Below are 19560 nucleotides of genomic sequence, written 5' to 3'. Positions count from 1 at the left end.
AATAATTCCTTGCCTTGTTACCGGCAAAGATGTGGCAGATCACTGGGCGGTGCGGTGGGGGCATCTACACGGATGGTGAAACCATGATAGACTATTTGAACATCCACCCACCTCTCATCCCGGTTAATCCCGGCATTCCGTGGTACCCTTGGGTCCCGGTATCCCCCTTTTCCCCTTTTGGCCCCGGAGGTCCTGTGGAAGAAACAAAGGGGATCATAAGGGCTGGTTCACCTCACCCTGCAGCATGAGCTCTGTGTTTTCCTTCACTTTGTGTTTACTTCCACAATGTAATGAGACTGGTGCCAGTCTCATTACTGGCAAAAACACAATGAAATGATATTTGTACAACAAGGGCTAATATTTAAACAGTTTAATCTGAGGTTTACTAATTTCTATTTACATGTCTACAAATTCTGCCAGTTTACTCCACAGACCGCACACGCTTACACACAGACACACACACACACACAGACACACAGACACAAACACACACACATACACACTCGCACATACACGCACACGCTCTGTGTGTAAAAGGCCCTGTCCAGATGTTTGCTGAAGTTGGACTTTACTCTGAAAAACAAGAGGAAGAGAGAAGATTTTAAATTTAAACAAAAAAAAGCAGAGACAGAAAGACAGAGCGTAAAGGGGGAAGAGCAAAAAAAAAAAAAAAAGCTTTCTCCCAGCCACGATGGGAACCACATGTTTGAACAAGATGGACCACGACGGTACTGGGAATACCATGTTTTCATCATGTTCTCTGGACATGTTTGTCCTTGACCTAGTCTGGACAGAGGGTCTGCCTCAGGGGGGTTGGGGGGATTGATGGACAGAAAAAAGAACATGGGGGAAGGGGGCTTTTTCATATGGCACCCTTTTTCTGCGTTGCAGGTGTATACACACACGCACGCATGCATTTACACGTACGTACACACACACACACATGCAAAAACACACACACACACACACATACACACACTAGGAGACGCATACGTGTATGCACTCGTACACATACACATTCAAACACATACACACACACACACACACTCTCATCTGCAAGCACACACACTCATCTGCAAGCACACACACACACACACACACACACACACACACACACACACACACACACACACACACACATACACATACACATACACGCACACAGCCCAAACACACACGCACAGCCCAAACAGCCTGTTCCACCTTTCAAGTCACTGTATCAATGTTTTTAATGACGACACAAATGACTAAATATAGTAAGCATATCTTACAACCGCTGATAAACAATGTGGTTTGACAAATTAATTAGATGACAACAAGTATGAAATGTTGAAGAGTGTGAGCAAATAACCGCTAGCGATTTGCGCTAGTTTAAGTTTCAAAGCCGCAAACAGATGGTAAGAGATGTGACAATTAGCGTTACGCTCAACACATGGTGACAGCTCGTGAGCCACAGCCTTCTACTCTTTACCCAGTGAGACGAATTCAGCTTGAGTTTATGTTTTGGCGCTTTCAATGCTATTCAGTTGCAAAGCCATAACAACTGGAAATCCATAATTCAACCTCTGAATGTATGCCAACTTTCCCTTGGTCCCTGAACAAAAAGTGTAAGATAGGGACAGAATTAGATACACATAGAGTGTGTTGACTATTTTGAGTGTGTGTGTGTCAGAGAGAGAGAGAGAGAGAGAGAGAGGGAGTACGCGTGCCTACATGCGTACCTATGTGACCCGGTGCATGCGTGTGTGCATGTGTGTATGTGCTTGCCTGAGCATGTGCCAAGTGACTGTTCATTGGTAAAGCAAACATGCCACTCAGACTCTCATTACTGGTCATTAGCAGCCCATCATCAGCAGCCAGATAACTGTTTCCATCCCTCTGGTCCACTTGTGACACGTTCCAAAATTCCCTTCAGTAGAATTGGCCATGCGCAACTATTCCTTTCATCCCAGGCAGGATGCATGTAAGCATTCATAATTGTGTGAGGATATGGAATTATAAACAAGTTGCATGTTCTTATGCAAAGAAGCCCAGCCAGGAATGGAGGGGGATTTGGCCAGTACACATAAACATGCGAATATATTGCACGCACGCACGCACGCGCGCGCGCACGAACGCATGCATGCATGCATTTCCCTCGAACACACAATCAGGGTTTTGCGCACGCACATATAAACACACACACATAGGTATACATACATTGTAAAATTGAAAGGTTCATACAGTGTTACAGGGCAGGTATCAGGTATACATTTTATGATGTTTCAGGTGCCAGAGCATTAGCTCCACACCTCAATTTAATACATACTTCCAGGTAATTTATATCTTTAATAAACTAGGTAAAAAGTCAATCTTGCAAAAGAGCAACATTTACAAAACAAAAAACCTAGAATACAAAAATCATCCCCACCAAAAAAGTGCTCTCACAAGTCTTGTCCAACCCCAGGAGGAATCACGAAAGGTGAAAAACCTAAATCTTGAACAATAAAAAAAAGGCTCTGAAACCCAAGCAGAAAGGCACTTTCTGAAAAGAGAGAGAAAGAAAAATGTAATCAAGATGAAATGGGAAGATTATGAACATCCATTCCCTTCTGTCTTACTGGAAACAGCTGTTAAACCTATTTTGCAAAATAGCCCACATATTCTGATACAAATGAATAATAATAATAATAATGCTAATAAGACATAGAATCACCATGTAGGACTATAGACTCCACTACTACTGTGATCCATCTGCTCATCCATCCAAAAGTTCAGATCTCCCCTTAATGCTTTAGTCACACTATAAAGATCATCATCACACCTCACTTGTATCTAGCACCTCTGGGTGTATCTCCATTAACACAAGTCCTTTGGATGACTCCTGTATAGCATTCAGGAGAGAAGAGAAGAGAGAAGGGAGAGGAGAGGAGAGAGGAGATGATAGGACAGTAGAGGAGAGCCAATGATAGCGGAGGAGAGGAGATGAGGGCAGAGGATCGGATTGGAGAGGAGAGAGAAGGAGAAGAGCAGTGCAGATAAGATAGAAGAGAGGAAAAAAGTTCCAAAATGCTCCTGGATAACTTGTTTTGCAGCGACCGGCCGAAAAGAATGATGATGATGAAATGATGAAAGATAGAGAGAGAGAGAACAAACTGCATCCCACACACATGAAAAGTCAGAGATTGGCAGTGAGGTGGCCCTGTCTCATTGGTCTTCAGTTGTATCAGTCACCCCGAGGGGGAACGCCAGCATTACATCATGGCATTCCTGACTGGTTCCTTTAACAAGCCCCGGGATCTTGTTCAGTCCACTGGCAACAGGTCCCAGTACCATGTCGGATCCAATAAGTCAGAGTAGAGCAAGAACACACACACTGCCCCGCCCACACCTCCACCACCACCACCACCACCACCACCACCACCACCACCACCACCATCACCACCACCTCCCCCCCACATGGGCTTGAAGGTGTTGGCACACCACATACTCTCAAGAGTACTTGAGGCAGTCAGTCATTCTTTTATACACCAGTACACGCACAAAGCACAAGTCAAAGATCAGCAGTGTGGACTGTCTGGGGCTCAGTAATGGGGGGATCAGTGGATTTATTTTTGATTAAATGCGGCGAGCTAGCTAGACTTCTAGCAGGGTTGGCCGTGTGTGTAGAAACATCTTGAACCAACCTACCCGATTCGATTTGGGGCCATATTTGCCGTTTATGCAGTTTATGACGGCCATAACCTAGCTTTGATCACTCTTTGAGTGTGCCACGTACACAGACCAGCTCATATCCATGATTAGATCTTTTGACTCATTACTAATCTACTATTTTTTGAACATCGTTCTACTTCCCTTTAGTGTCGTCAGAAAGCTGCAGCCGTAATCAGCCGAACCAGCTGGAATGTCATCCTTTGGGGCAATAAGGCCAGGCCATGTACGTCCTCTAAAAGTGCTTGTTTTTGTCCCTGACAGGCTCTGATTATTATTGTGTCATCATGGAAAGTAAACACCACCTTTTTTCTTTACCCTTCGCTTGTTCTGGTCTGTTTGTTATTGTGTCCCACCAAGTCTCGCTCAAGGAAAAGTCTCACAAGACTTCAGTTGTACAGGAAGAGAAGAGTGGACGTGAATGAGAGATTGAGAGATCAGTTTTTTGTGCTGGGAGACTTGAGATTGTAATTGCATGAGATTGTTGCAGATATTTCCTTCAACAAAGCAAACAAGATTTTAGAGCGAGACTTCTCCTTGAGGGGGACTTCGCTGGACACAATGACAAACAAACCGGGATCAAGCAAAAGGTAAAGAAAAAAGTTGTGATTCTCTGTAGGGATCCCTACCCTAATGTAAGTATTATAATCTGATTAATAATAGATTAATAATAATATAATGAATTATTATTATTATTAATCTGAGCCTGTCAGTGGCCAAAACAGGCATGCTTAGACGTACATCGACATAGTGCTGCAGTCCCAAAGGATTCCAAGCAGCACGTTTTGCGTGCTAAAACTCTAACTGGGAATGGACTCGACCAACTTCAGAGTTCCAACAGGGCGGGGGCACCTTCTAGTATGCTGAGGTTCTTGAGGAACACGGAGTGCTCCCAGTCCTTGAGGCGGAGGTCCTCGGTGATGGTGTTCAGGATCTCCATCTCGTTCCTCAGCTGGGCCTCGGTGTTCACGTGGGTCACCCACAGGCTGGTGGTGTCCTCCGTGATGTTGCTGATCTGGATCTGGGGGGGGGGAGGGGTGGAGGAAGAGCCACAGTCACATTGTAGGTAGATACAAAGATAAGCATGGACGAGCACATAAGGGCGAGAGAGAGAGAGAGAGAGAGAGAGAGAGAGAGAGAGAGAGAGAGAGAGAGAGAGAGAGAGAGAGAGAGAGAGAGAGAGAGAGACACTCACACACAGACAGACATACATGTAAACAGTATTTAGTCGAATGAGAGACAGAGAGAGAGGGGAAGCGAGAGCCAGAAAGCAGGTAGTTAGGTTACATGATTGAATAAACAGTAAATGGAAACAGGGGGTCTGGTTTAGGGGTCATGTTTCAAATCCCCCTAACCTGCAGGTCCTTGATCTTCAGGTGATGTATGCTGATGTCACTGCTGAAGGTGTGATTGACAGCTCCCACTGTCCAATTGACCTCCTCCAGCTGCTCCCTGAGCCCGCCTAGCTGTCCTGACGTCTCCCTGGTATAGAAGAGAAACGGAACCGGATATCAGAAAAATTTACTTGATACCAAAATGTTTTGATGCAGTGTCCCACTAACATTTTATCATGTATGTGTTATATATCTTTATACATACAGTACGTCAAATATTGGTGACAGATATGAGTACAATTACAGAAAACTGTGTGTGTGTGTGTCTGCGTATGCGTGTGTGTGTGTGTGTGTGTGCGTACGTGTTTGTGCAGATGTGTGTGTGTGTCTTTATGTGTGTGTGTATTTGCATGTGTGTGTTGGTGTGTGTGTGCGTGTCTTTGTGTGTGTGTACGTGTCTGTGTATGTGTGTGCGATACCTGAGCAGGTGGTCCTGGTCGCGGAGCCAGGTGGAGGCCCGGGACACCTCCGCGATGAGGCCCGACAGGTTGCGTGTGGCGGAGCTGCTCAGGGAGGAGAGCCGGTCGTCCAGCTGCACCAGGTAGCCCTCGGCCTGCAGGGAGTGAGCCTGGGCGCTGCGCAGCTCCGTCTCCAGGCCCTGACAACCGCCAACAGCATCAGAGGGGATCAGGCTGGAGGCCGTTCACTGCATTTATACAGCGCTTCACCAAGGCAGCCGAAGCTTTACATGGTACATGGAGTGTGTGTGTGTGTGTGTGTGTGTGTGTGTGTGTGTGTGTGTGTGTGTCTTCAGGGCAATGGGGGGGATTTAGAAAATGATCTCAGATTTAAATTTGATTAGAGTTGGACTGGTTTAGATAGTTTATATAAGTCTTTGTTATTGTTGGATTAGATTAGTTTACATATAATTTAGTTTAGATTTGTTTAGTTGAGATCAGATCACATAGATAGATTCTATTACGTCATTTTTGATTTGATTTGTACCTTTTGACCGTCTAAAAGGGATTTAGGTAACAAACAACCATAAACTTAAGATGTACATGCAGTCGATTTCCACGTAAAGCTCTATCGTCTAAAAACAGTCGCTGGGGAGACGCAACTGAATGTGGATGTTGATGATGTTCCCCTCTCATATTGGTTCAGATCCAACATGGCCGCTAGGTGAGTCCGGCTCCACAGAGTCTGTCCAAACCTTGATGAGGATCTCCAGCCTCTGCAGCCAGTCGCTGTGGTTCTGGGAGTGGTTCTCCAGCTTCCAGATGTTCTCCAGCAGGTCGGCCTGCGTGGCCGCGTCCCCCGAGCGCTGCGGGGTCAGCTGCCGCGAGCGCTCCGTCATGCGCGTCGCGTTCTCCATCAGCACCTCAGGGTGCTCGGGAGAGACACGCGAGCGCGAGACTGTGGGTGAGGGAAGGGGGAAGGGGAGGGGGAGGGGGAGAGACATTACAAGGAGAGAAGGGCAAGGAGAACAGGGCCCGTTCTCAAAGACGGAACAAACCAAAAGCGATGTTTTTCATCTGCAGACACGGGTTGTCCGTCGAGCAAAAAGGCAGATAGGACACCTACAATGCAGCGGAGCAGATTTGCGTTTGTTGGTTGACTTCTTCTGCCTGGCTCTTGCCTAAAACAGAGGTTTTGGACATAATCCCTGGAGCCTTCGGAGGAGGATGCTCTGTACGGAAGCACCTCAGGAGGACAGCTCTGTAACTTTAGCCGAATGTGCTTTAGGGCAACAATGCAAACTCGATAACGTGGGGTTTGCAGTTTGTTTGCACTCTGGAGAGAGAGAGGAAGCACTGTTCCCGGCTCACATTGGTCACGGTGCATTAGTCAAACCAAACAGACGCTTCAAATGTCTCTGCTATTACGATGTCAGCGGGCGCTGCGTCCACGCGCAACGAACCATTTACGCTAAATCGTCCCGTTGATATTGGCAATTACATACGTATTGGACTAAAGCAGGTTCGATATTTTATGATGTCATAAATCGTGCTAGCATGTACAATTTAAGATTTCTTAATGAAGCAAGGAAAAGTTTGACCATTCCCTGAGCAATGGCGGAAAGTTTGCCATGGTGACCCTAACCCAAACCTAACATCTGATATAGTCATGGATAGGAGGAGAGATAAACATACAGAAAACATGCTCTGAGAGAGTCCATTTAGACATGTCGTAATCTGGCCTGGCTCTTAAGAGCTAGCGTGATCTGCTCAACTTAATGCCCCCAGCTATAACAGAATACCCCCTGCCACCATACTTTTCTGGTTAGAGTGTATGTTTAGCGGTTAAATCACTATTTGTTGACAGTTCACTTACTGCCAGTGACCCTTAATCTTGTTTTTGGCCATGGCAAAAGCAGGACAAGTAAGGTATTTTCTCAAGCGTGTCTAATGAGAACAAGCTTTGCTGTTCCGTGTTCTGTTAAGGGCATGTTGCTAGGCGATGGGCAGGTCAGCGCTCCGAGATATTTAGAGGGGAAAAAAAACTATTTGCAGTGAAGAAGTCCTGTGTTCCAGGACTGCCTGGAACCATGTTGAACCTCCTAAAAATCCTTGGCTTTCCGGTTGTTGGAGAGTGTTATAGTTAGAGCTAGAGAGGGAGAGGGAGAGAGAGATGGAGAAAAAGAGAGCGATGGAGAGGGAGAGAGAGAGGGAGGGAGAGACGGAGAGACGGAGATACGGAGAGATGGAGACAGAGACAGAGAGAGACAGAGAGGGCAAGAGAGAGGCTTGGAGAAATGAAAGGAAGCATATAGGAGCTCTTCCCATACGGGTCTGCAGGCCTCTTGAATACATTAACATTAGTAATTAATTAAGTAAGTAAGTCAAGTTTATTTACAACGCTCCATTCACACAGACAAAGGTACAACCAAGTGCTGCACTGCTGTTGTGCATCATCTTACAAACACACAAAACAAATTCAACTTTGCATTCCTTTCACTGTACGACCGATTTGCCAATTCCAGTGTACACATGCATGTATCACACACTATGTATGCATAACTCATATACACATACTTGTGTGTGTGTGTGTGTGTGTGAGTGTGTGTGTGTGTGCGCATGTGTGTGTGTGTTTTTGTGTGTGTTCATTGGCACGTCTTTCCTCGCAAGTACATGCACAATTGCAGAGCAACACTTGAGTGAATGCACTGAAGAATTCACATGGGTTTCGGCGAAAACCTCCCCTCTTACATTACAGCCACATTCCAGCCTATTATGTGTGTTATGTTGGTTCCTAATGGACTGCAAAACTAAATAAGCCCAGGTCCATCTACTGCAGAGAGGGCTTAATTGTTAAACGATGGCCTGTCAGAGTCAGTGTATGTTTTAAATATGAGTCTGTGCACACACACACACACAAACATACCGGATGCACATGCATGCCCATGCATGCACGCACGCACGCACACGCACACGCACACACACACACACACCCAAACATACACACACATCAAGGTGTTCTAACCCACCCACACTGACTAACTAAAAAACATACATGTGCAAACACACACTCACAAACAGACGCACACACAGAAAGGTATTCGCACACACACACACACACACACACACACACACACACACACACACACACACACACACACACACACACACACACACACACACACACACACACACACACACACACACACACACACACACACACACACACACACACACACACACACACACACACACACACCTCTTGATTTAATCCAGTGCCCTTTGCCCAAACCCTGTGGTGGAGCCAGAGGATGAACAAGAGCCAGGGGAATATGGATGAGATGAGAGGAGCAGAATCAAAAGGCACTAAACCAAGACCACATGGTCAGGCCAACCCAGTAGGAAGAGAGTGAGAGAGTGAGAGAGAGAGTGAGAGAGTGAGAGAGAGAGAGAGAGAGAGAGAGAGAGAGAGAGAGAGAGAGAGAGAGAGAGAGAGAGAGAGAGAGAGAGAGAGAGAGAGGGAGAGAGAGGAAGAAGGTGAAGAAGGCCTGCACTTTATCAAAGTGATGACACTGATTTTCAAATAAACCACACACACACACACACACACACACACACACACACACACACACACACACACACACACACACACACACACACACACACACACACACACACACACACACACACACACACACACACACAAACAGCCTGCATGCATGCATGTGCGTGCTAACAACTCGTCTAAATGCATCCTAACTTGATGCAATCAACTGATTGATGAAGGTTTACATTTATAAAGGTCTACAGCTCTTCAAAAAACGGCACTCCTTTTCAAAATCCATCTACTTTTAATCACAATAATAACCATGGAAAAATTGCTCAGCCAAAGATTGGGACTTTTCTGTATGAGTCAGAACTCGGTCTCCATTAACAATCAGGGAAACGCCCCATTAAGCAAACATCTATTTTAAAGCTGTCGCTGACCACATTTATCTCATTCCTTAAACATAAAACCACCAAAGTATACCACATTGACTCCATCCCAACCCTCAACATAAGGAGCCACAGGCATCCTCAGAGTTTCCCATTATTAAAATGTTTTCATCAGATTTATTTGCTAGGCTAAGGCTGATTTGGCCTGTATTGTGTCTAGAGGTGTATATGCCTCTAGGGTTTCATGTCATGTCTCCTGGCATTATTCCTCTTTAAATTAGGCTTTGTTTTATGGGGTCAATGTTAGTGGTTGAATCTAAGCAAAATTCTTAACTACAGTGAGTATTATTGATGTAGCTTGTTATGGTAGTGACACCTCTTTCCTGATTACTTTGGGCTTGTGGGAAATGGTGTTGGCTAAGGCCAGCTCGCCATTAAATGAACAACTCTATGCCAGTAATAGTGCCGTTGCTTTGCTATTGTTTGTGGTCGGTTATTTGTGTAGAAATCACTAAGGGGATTTTCTTTTACTTCTGACCCAGGAACAGGATGTTCAGGAACAGGATGTTCGGTTGCATCTTTTTTTTTTCTAAAACATTTAAGAACCAGAAATGTGCATAAGGGCGCCGTGCAAGGTTATAGCGAACAAATATTAAAACCAGATCAGCCAGACTCTGATCCAGATCCGCCGTCTCCGCAGCCTCCAAGTGCTGCGCACCCATTGGTCGACATGTCCCCTGTGTGGCTGACACTATATCCTTCGTTCTATCATGTGTTCTGGCTCAGGACTTGGCCTGGGAGAGCCGACCAGACCGCCGGCCCACCACAGCTGCAGGGACGCAGCATGTGTGTGTGACCCTGCTAGATCTGTTGCTGCACGCTGCTGCACTTCTTCAGGGAGGTAAACACACTGGTAACAAGAAACACTTATTTGTACCTTAAACAAATAGAAAAGCTTTGAATTTGATATAAACACAGTTCAATGCACTTATTTTATTTACGTGAAGCTATTGAACCACTGAGAGCCGATCGAGGCTTAAAGAGAGGTATGCGTGTGTAAATCAAAGTATTAGCTTTGATTGAAGGGTCACATTCCTGCGGTTGTGCCCCCCCCCCCCCCCCCCACACACACACAATGTTGCCAGAATAGAGATCATCTCTATCCAAATTAAACCTTTCAAAAAGCTCTTTCGCTGCTCAAATGGATGTGTGGTTTCTACATCATATTGCCAATTTCAGGAGGTTTTAAACATGGTATCCAACGTTGGTATCTAACATTGGATATATAACACATCCAATGTTAAAGATATTATGACTGAATCTTATCGAGTGTGAGGACCATGACCAGGGAGGGAGGAGGGGAGGAGACATACAAGGACAAAGGAGGGATGAGGTGAGGAGACATAGAGGGACCAAGGAGGGAGGTGGGAGGAGGTGAGGAGACATACAAGGAGGGAGGAGGGAGGAGGTGAGGAGACATACAGGGACCAAGGAGGGAGGAGGGAGGAGGTGAGGAGACATACAAGGAGGGAGGAGGTGAGGAGACATACAGGGACCAAGGAGGGAGGAGAGAAGGAGACATACTGGGACCAAGGAGGGAGGAGGTGAGGAGAGGGAGGAGGGACCAGGAGGGAGGTAGAGAGTAGCTGAGGATGAACTCATGTCCGAACAACATATCCCCCTGCCAACAAAGAAACCATCCACTATCACCGCAGACTGTGAATAAAGGTCTATATTCACAGGAAGGCAACGAACCATGAACTCATCAGCTACAATGGATACACAGATAGATATCTGTTTAAAAAAAGATGGCCACACAAAAACCGATGTCCCATACTACAGTACAGCGACGGTGTGTAAGCTGAGTGGGGGGTGTAGGTCTGAATTAAGATCCTCCATTGTGGTGAAGCTCAGAGTTGTGCTCTGGCATTGGATTGTCGGAGTGCAGAGGTGAGTCTGCTTGGTGGGGGACTAGGGACATTTTTATGTACGGGTTCGAAAACCCAGGAGGTGAGCTCATTGAGAACTGTGGTCATGCCTCCAGACGTAAGACTGGAATCACAAAGGGCTCCTCTAATGGTGCTGCCCGACCAACTCCTGGGCAGGTACCAACCGTTAGACAGACGGCACACTCATACTGGGGATCACGATTCCTGCGTCACATCGGTGTAATTCAGAGCATGAATATGGGTATCAAATATGTTTGCAACTAAACAAATTTACTTTCAATGTTTGAAAGTGTATGGTAAGTAGAATCAAATTCTGTGGGAAAAAAAACTGTAATGTATGTGGTAACGTTATTATGTTAAAACATTCCACATACTCATGAAGTTATTTTTGTATGATTATCTCGACCACATATAACAGCGCTATGCTGCCCCATGATTGAATCTGCCCCATAACATTACCTACAGCTGTTCGGCTCGTTGACTCATCTCATGGTAAGTAAGCAAGTTAAAGTTATGTTACTTGCAGAATTTTCATTCTAATTAAATGAAATAAAATGAATAAAAGTGGGGTAGCGTAACATCAATAAAAACTCTAACATATTAAGTCGTCCGTGAAGAGTATTACTGCCCGAGTCCCGTCAGACAGATTTATACCAGCGGCGGGCGGCGGTGACGCCAACAGATCTCCCGTTCCCACGCTCCTTCAGACATCACCCAATGAGGTATTTTGTTATTGTTTTGATTGAGCGCCCCCTAGCTGCAAAGATGACTCATAATACCTTTAAGTAGAGTAGAGAAACTTGAGGGGGGCAAAGAGAACAAAGCCTATATCTATATACATATTTGAGGATATGTGAGATTGTGAAACAAGTCATCCGGGCCTTAAAGTATGCCGTATGGTTTGTGGTCAAAGAGCAGAAGGACAGCAGAACATTACTGGCTACAAGTCGAGTGCATATCACTTTCATAACACTACATATGCCAGCAAAAGGGGATATTAGTGTGGGAAAACCGGGAAGACTGTAAATGGATCTGACAGGATCTGATTGGATCGTGTGGAAGTGAGGAAACACTCGTGAGACAGCTGTGTCTTTTAGTGTCCAGAGCCAGGCAATTAGGGCTTCTTGAGCAGAGTGGGAACATGCTCCCATTGACAAGCCTGCTGCCATGGGACCAGTTCATATTCCATTTATAAAGTTACAATGTCTAAGATTGGCGCCTCCAAGGGTTGTTGGCATTACCAAAGAAAGAAACAACAGCAACAACATTGCAACTGATTTTTGTCTCAACGTTCCACTTCCCACAACCAGCAGCCAGGGCAAAACAAGCAAGGGTCGTATCAGAACTCTGTTGATATGTAGCAGCTCTTCATTTCTCTCCTATTCTCAAAATTCTCAAATTTCCCAATATCAATCCTGGTGTAACCCCTCCTTTTGTCCTTTGCTTTCTTATACATGCAACAAGGTACTGGTGCAGCTGAAGGTGCTGGACATGTAGTAAGCTCCTTCAAAGCAAGAGCGCAACTAGTGTGGTAGGGTACGCTATTGTCTGTCGTTTTCTACACGTCTGCACAGGGATAGCTCGCCAGCTGGAGTGACTGCATTTAAATAACATAGACATATAAATCATATAAATATGATTTTACTCTGGCCGCGAGTATTGCACCATTCTAAAGCTCTAAAGATCTCCGAGGAAATTCACAACTCTTGGCTCACTACTTTTAAAGAAAGTGGAGCTTGCCTTGTTGGAGAAGCCTCAGGTTGCTTTAAGTTTCAGCTTTCGGTCATTTTAAGTCCAGTTTGGGATCAGTAGTTCACAAGGGCCTATGTGTTAACTTAACTTTGTAAAACAAAACCCTGCTCTTTAGAATTTGTTTTGGCATGGAAGTATTTCTCAGACGTTTCAAATCTGAACTTGACACAGTCTACAAACAAGGTGTCAATATGCCCCTTGGTGATGGCTCTCAGACATTCAGGAAGGACCGAATGCAGTTACATTAACCGTTCTATTCTGTGGTGTATAATTAACTATATCTCTTTATCAACCAACACACACACTAACACACACACACACACTCACACACACACACACACACACACACACACACACACACACACACACACATACACATACACATACACATACACACGCACGCACGCACGCACACACGCACGCACGCACACATACACACACACACACACACACACACACACACACACACATTCCTGGATGGACAGACAGGCTTGGGTGGACAATGCAACGGTTGATGGCAGACAGGGGGGAGAGCAGACATGGGCAGGGGGTGCGTCTTCCCCCAGGGGGTCGGAGTCAATAGAGACATGCTCAATTATCTGAAAACATGTCACATCCGCCTTGGGCGTTGGTCTGCATGTGTGCCCTTATTTGTTTTGTCTGGTTTCCTAGTATTAAGAAATAAATGAAATGTGTGTGCGTGTGTGTGTGTGTGTGTGTGTGTGTGTGTGTGTGTGTGTGTGTGTGTGTGTGTGTGTGTGTGTGTGTGTGTGTGTGTGTGTGTGTGTGTGTGTGTGTGTGTGTGTGAGGTGTGATTATGGGCGCCTTTGTGCACGCGTGCATGTGTGTGACTCTTTTTCAGGATGCGTTGGGATGCCCGGACCATCTGGTCTGCATTAGACTTTGCAATGGGCTGTGTGTATGTGTGTGTGTGTGTGCGTTTGTGTGAGAGTGCGTGTGTGTGTGTGCGTGTGTGTCGTGTGTGCGTGGGCATGTCATGTCCATTTAGCAGCTTGTTAACTCAGAACCATTAACCGTTAGAAACAGGCACTTACAGGGAAGAACAATTCCAAACATCCAATGTAAGCAAGTAAGTAAGTAAGTAAGTAAGTAAGTAAGTAAGTAAGTAAGTAAGTTACAACTTCATCTGGGAGTGAGTTGGGTGAAGAGTGTTGAAGAGTTTAATTTGATGTGTTGTTCTTTGGTTGCGGTCCAATCACCAAGTGTCTGCTTGTGTTTCCCACCATCTCCTCATTGCCTTGCCGGTCAAATGACTGGAAGTATGCGATGGTATGACGAGAGTGTTTTGTTCTTCAGATGCCTTAAGGAAATGATATGAAGCTAATAGTATACTTTCCTAATTGTGATCTGATTTTCATAACCTATCATCTCATAGTAATGTTGCGAGGTAAATGCACAGCTGCAGAGACTGAGGTGACGTTTGGACTTTTCATTGCATAGAAGTGTCTGCTAAATTACTATATGTAAATTACAACAGAATCCGGAGAACAACCTGAGATTAACAACAACATGATGAGTCAAATATAATGCGCAATATCAAACATTTTAGGTCCAGTAAGTGAGCAATGCTGTTATCTCAGTAAAATCCATTTTGTTATATATAGATCAGGACGAAATCCCCCACAAACTTCGCGACAAGACGCAGCACAAGAATAGCTCAACACAATGGAGCTAACATAATATCTGAACGCCTGAGATCTGTCGCCTTCTGTCTTTTATTTCCCCCAATGACTATCATCAAATGGGCAAGAAGGGAATTGGCCAAGCTGCCCCCGCTCCCAGAGCATCTGTTCTTCATCCTTACTGCTGTTGGGCGTTCATCGAGTGTAGAACAAGTCAAGTGTTCGCTGCAGTGCCCGGCTTTGTGGCCCCGGGGCCCATGGTTACTAATCTCTCTGTTCAGCTCTCTCACAGCTTTTTAATAAAATCGCTTAATGGGATGTGTGTGTTAAGGGTAAGGTTAGGTGCATCTGTGAGTGTGTGTGTGTTTGAGTGTGTGTTAAGGATACGGTTGTGTGCGTCTGTGTGTGTGTGTATGTGTGAGTTTGTGTGTGGACGTTAGGTTTCAATGTGTGTATTGCTGTGTGTGTGTGTGTGTGTTTGTGTGTGTTTGTGTTAGCGGAAAGGTTACGTGTGCTTCTGTGTGTGTGTCTGTGTTAAAGATAAGGATCTGTGTGTGTGTGTGTGTGTGTGTGTGTGTGTGTGTGTGTGTGTGTGTGTGTGTGTGTGTGTGTGTGTGTGTGCTCGGGTGAGATAGATTGCGAGTATGTAATGGTGTGTGCGTATGTGTGTTTGTGTGTGTGCTTGTGTGTGCTTGTGTATGTCTTTGTGTTTCTGAGGGTCCTTGAATGATTCAGAGCTTTGTTCCTACCTGATAGCGAGGGGCCATTACAAACAGACTTACTGCCCGCCTGGACTCATTTGATCTTTAAGTGACATTTCACACTCGTAGACAAGCTGAACTGCTATTGTACTTTGGAGGAGCTGCTGAATGGCTCACCACTGAGACGGGTTGCTATGGACACCCAAAGCCAACGCAAACCGTCTTTCTATCATTAAAAATAAATACCTTGACAGAAAATGAAGGCATACCATAACAAAAAGGTTGGTTCATGTGACATTAATAATACTAAACAAATAACCTTGTTTCTTGTGTATATAAATGAACGTCTACGAATGCTCCTGACCGCTTAAAATGTGCTTAAAAATACAAATGAATAAATTCCCGAAATACTTAAGTACTCATGTGTTCTTAAGCATTCTTAAACCTAGTGAAAAAATAAATCAACTGAAGTAAAAAAGATATGACTTATAAAATCATTTCAAAGAGAAAAGTTCATCAAAGGGCTTGTGTGGCCCCACACGAACGATACACACGCACAGCCTTGGTTGTCCTTGGTTCCCAGATACCATGTGGCGTGTGGTGATACACACATATGTCACGTTAGGCCTCAAGGTTTGGCCCCTGTGGCGCTTGGCTGAGATTCAATGCCACAGCAGCAACAACACCAACTTATTTTGGGTTAGACGGCACCTCATCACCGGCATGTTTACTTTGGTCCTCCTGTTTAACCAAACTTAGTCAGTCTGAACGAATTTGGTTTAATCTTTGACTGGTAAAAAGATAAACTCCATGTGGCCTGCAGCTGAGAGGATGTTGATGCTGGAGTGTTTTGGGTCGGAATCAAAAACATGATGCCCCCCCACATATTGTATCAGATCCAAACCAAGAACACAGAACGAAAACACTCTTAGAACGTGGTGTTCTTTTACTGTGCTTACCAGCTAGTCCCAATGAAGATTAGATAACTGGCATTTGTCATGACCAAAAAAAAAAAAAACTAAACCAAATGAAAGCCTGGTTGAGGAGTTTAACCTAACCGTGCCCGCCCCAGCTATGACCTGCCTCAGAGGAATAAAATCAGGTGAGAGAATGAGGTTCTCTGTATTCCCACACTTCCCCATCTACCCGCTATCTGTGTGTGTGTGTGTGTGTGTGTGTGTGTGTGTGTGTGTGTGTGTGTGTGTGTGTGTGTGTGTGTGTGTGTGTGTGTGTGTGTGTGTGTGTGTTTTAACACCCTGCTGAATCAGAATTCTGATGCAGACTTCACTTTCTTGAAGGAACTGCCTGAATTTCCCCCTATGGACCACCTCAGCCAACCTCCAACCTTCCTGGAAGTTCTGTCAGCTGTCCGCACCCTGAAGAATAACAAGTCTCCCGGCTCTGACAATATCCCTGCAGAACTGCTTAAACAGGGAGGGTATCTGTGCACAAGAATTACATCAGTACATCACCAAGGTTTGGGCTGATGAAAACATCCCACAACAATGGAGAGATGCCAGCATTGTTACCATATTTAAGAACAAAGGTGATAAGGCCATCTGTGGTAACCATAGGGGCATATCACTTCTCACCAAGGTCAGCGCTCTGCTGGAGGTCCAAAGAAACACTTTAAAGACCAGATGAAAGTGGCGCTTAAAAAGTGCAAAATAAAACCTGGAGACCTGGAGAACATGGCTGCTGACCGCGACACCTGGCGGCAGCTGTGTCTAGATGGGACCAATACATTGGAGGAAGAAAGGACTGCCAGAAGACATCAAAGAAGGCTCAGGAGAAACACACCCACACCCATGACTGCCAGCAACACCAATACCATGTATACATGCCACACCTGCAACAGAGCCTGTGGATCCAGGATTGGGCTATTTAGCCATCAGAGAACCCACCGGTAAAAGACAAAGATGGACGTCATCATCGGACTCGATGGACAACAAAAGAGAGAGAGTGTGTGTGTGTGTGTGTTGTGTGTGTCCGCTGTTGGGGTGGATGTTGGCCATCCATGACGGAGTCTTCGACAACAACACAATTCCAGATACCAACGCCACATCTGTCAAAGGGAAGTGTCTCTCATGGTTCCTTTGCATGAGAGGGGAGAAGAATGGTGAACGAGAGAGAGAGAGAGAGAGAGAGAGAGAGAGAGAGAGAGAGAGAGAGAGAGAGAGAGAGAGAGAGAGAGAGAGAGAGAGAGAGAGAGAGAGAGAGAGAGAGAGAGAGAGAGAGAGAAATGAAGAGAAAACAGCGAGGGTAATTCATTCACCTTTCATTCCAGGCAATGGCAAAGTGACTTTATGTTTCACTTTGATGGCGTGCCAGGAGACAGGAAGGAGGGAGAGGGAGAAAAAGCAAACAGGAATCCATTGTTGAGCAGCGGAGACCAGTCAGTGTTGCAAGGTCAGCAAGAGAAGCACGGGCCCTTCCATGTTGAGCTAAGTGCACTCTCCCAATCCTCCATCCCCTCATCTCCAACATCTCCTGATGCAGTTCACAGCCATTTTTATCCGAGTATAATATAAAAAGATCTGAACAGCCACAACCACAATGGGTTTGGCTGAATTCTTACAATTGTAAACGTACAAATTACATAATTAGCAGAATATCGCCTCCCTCTTCTTTAGGCTTTACTGCCCGGCGCGTGACTTCAAGGAAACAAAGAGTACTCCATTAATGTGTATCAACTCAATGTTCTTCTCGACGTACACATGTAAACACCCTAACAGTTGAGACCTTGCCATCAGAGGCTGAGCCTGAAACCCTGTTTACCATTCAGCTGTAGCTCTACGTTTTCCCCACTGTTTTACAGCTGTTGTTGTCGTCGGTTGCCATGACTCCCGGACCCTGCAGGTGCTAGACTGAGTTGCGCCTACACTGATTGCTTTAACCAACCGTCTCACTTAAAGGAATAAAACATATGCTCCGGCATTGAATCCAATTCGTCACGTTAACGAACACTGTGGTGCAACGTTAGACCCTCGATTTGTGACATCACAAAAATGATCACAGATGATCATGTTATTACAATTCCAGCACATGACCTAACCTAACATAACCTGCACAATGAAAGGTCAAGCTCCCAAGGGGATATACTCACTAAACCGAAACATCTTTCGATGGGAGCACACATATATTTTCTTTGCTTTGTTTTTGTTTGTTCTGGAACAAGACCGTTGGAACAAAGTACGAAACGAAAACCCGAACGCACTGCAACATCTGGGTAGTGGGCTGTGAACTGGCGGAAAGACAGCTGTACACTCACTCCAGTTGGTTGGCATTAACATCCAGGAGGAAAGAGGCTGTTAAGAGTGTGTGTGTGTGTGTGTGTGTGTGTGTGTGTGTGTGTGTGTGTGTGTGTGTGTGTGTGTGTGTGTGTGTGTGTGTGTGTGTGTGTGCCTGCTTTGGGGAGGGGGGAGAGATTTTTTTTCTCACCCAGGACATTGTCTGGTGTCTAGGATCAAAGTGGAGCTCTTGCTGCGAGAGGCTATTGAAGTGTGTTTTTGTGTATGTCTGTGTGTAAGTGAGTGTGTGTGTGTATGTGTGTGTGTGTCCATGTGTATGTTTGTGAGAAATACACCTGTTCTCAGTTTCCGGTTGGGTAAGTATTTGGGAATTTAAATGAAGGAGGCCACTTACTCTCACGGGTGTTGCATTTCTTTCCCAATCAAATTGATACAACTCGCCAGAATATAATATAATAGAATTGAATAGAATAGAATAGAATGATGGTGAGGTATAGTAGCAGCTTGGAAATACAACTAAAATAAAAATAACAAAGTTATGATGCTGTCTCCCGGAAATAATTTCAATGTCTTGCTTATTAACTCTTATCAATACTTAATAATGCAGACTGCATGCGGCCCCTATTCAAACCAGCGAACGCTCTATACTTACCTTAACAAGCGGACCACTTCTAACTTTAAAAGGCCTCTGACGACTCACGATTCCCTCGGGGAGACGACGTCATATGATACCTTTTGTTTACAAGCTCCATAAACATCCACATTATTAAAACCAAAGAATGGAAAACCAAAACAAATAGAGCTGTTGTTTTTACTTCAAACTGGTCCCTGAAGCCCGAGGCCCTG

The 19560-nt window shown here is 45.2% G+C and overlaps 1 protein-coding gene across 2 annotated transcripts in view; it reads right to left on the bottom strand.

Annotated features, from left to right (window-relative positions):
- The window catches only part of scara5 (scavenger receptor class A, member 5 (putative)), a 58477-nt gene that overhangs the window by 22499 nt on the left and 16418 nt on the right, over positions 1-19560 (bottom strand). For both annotated transcript variants that reach the window (XM_056580817.1, XM_056580818.1), the window contains 5 exons: positions 6238-6440; positions 5504-5682; positions 5046-5172; positions 4543-4711; positions 112-192 (listed from right to left, as the gene is read on the bottom strand). In XM_056580817.1, coding sequence (XP_056436792.1) covers positions 112-192; positions 4543-4711; positions 5046-5172; positions 5504-5682; positions 6238-6440 — 759 coding nt within the window. The remainder of the gene's footprint in view (positions 1-111; positions 193-4542; positions 4712-5045; positions 5173-5503; positions 5683-6237; positions 6441-19560) is intronic.

Source organism: Gadus chalcogrammus, chromosome 21 (assembly GCF_026213295.1).
Source record: "Gadus chalcogrammus isolate NIFS_2021 chromosome 21, NIFS_Gcha_1.0, whole genome shotgun sequence".
NCBI lineage: Eukaryota > Metazoa > Chordata > Actinopteri > Gadiformes > Gadidae > Gadus > Gadus chalcogrammus.
This window is presented reverse-complemented; position numbering and strand designations above follow the sequence as displayed.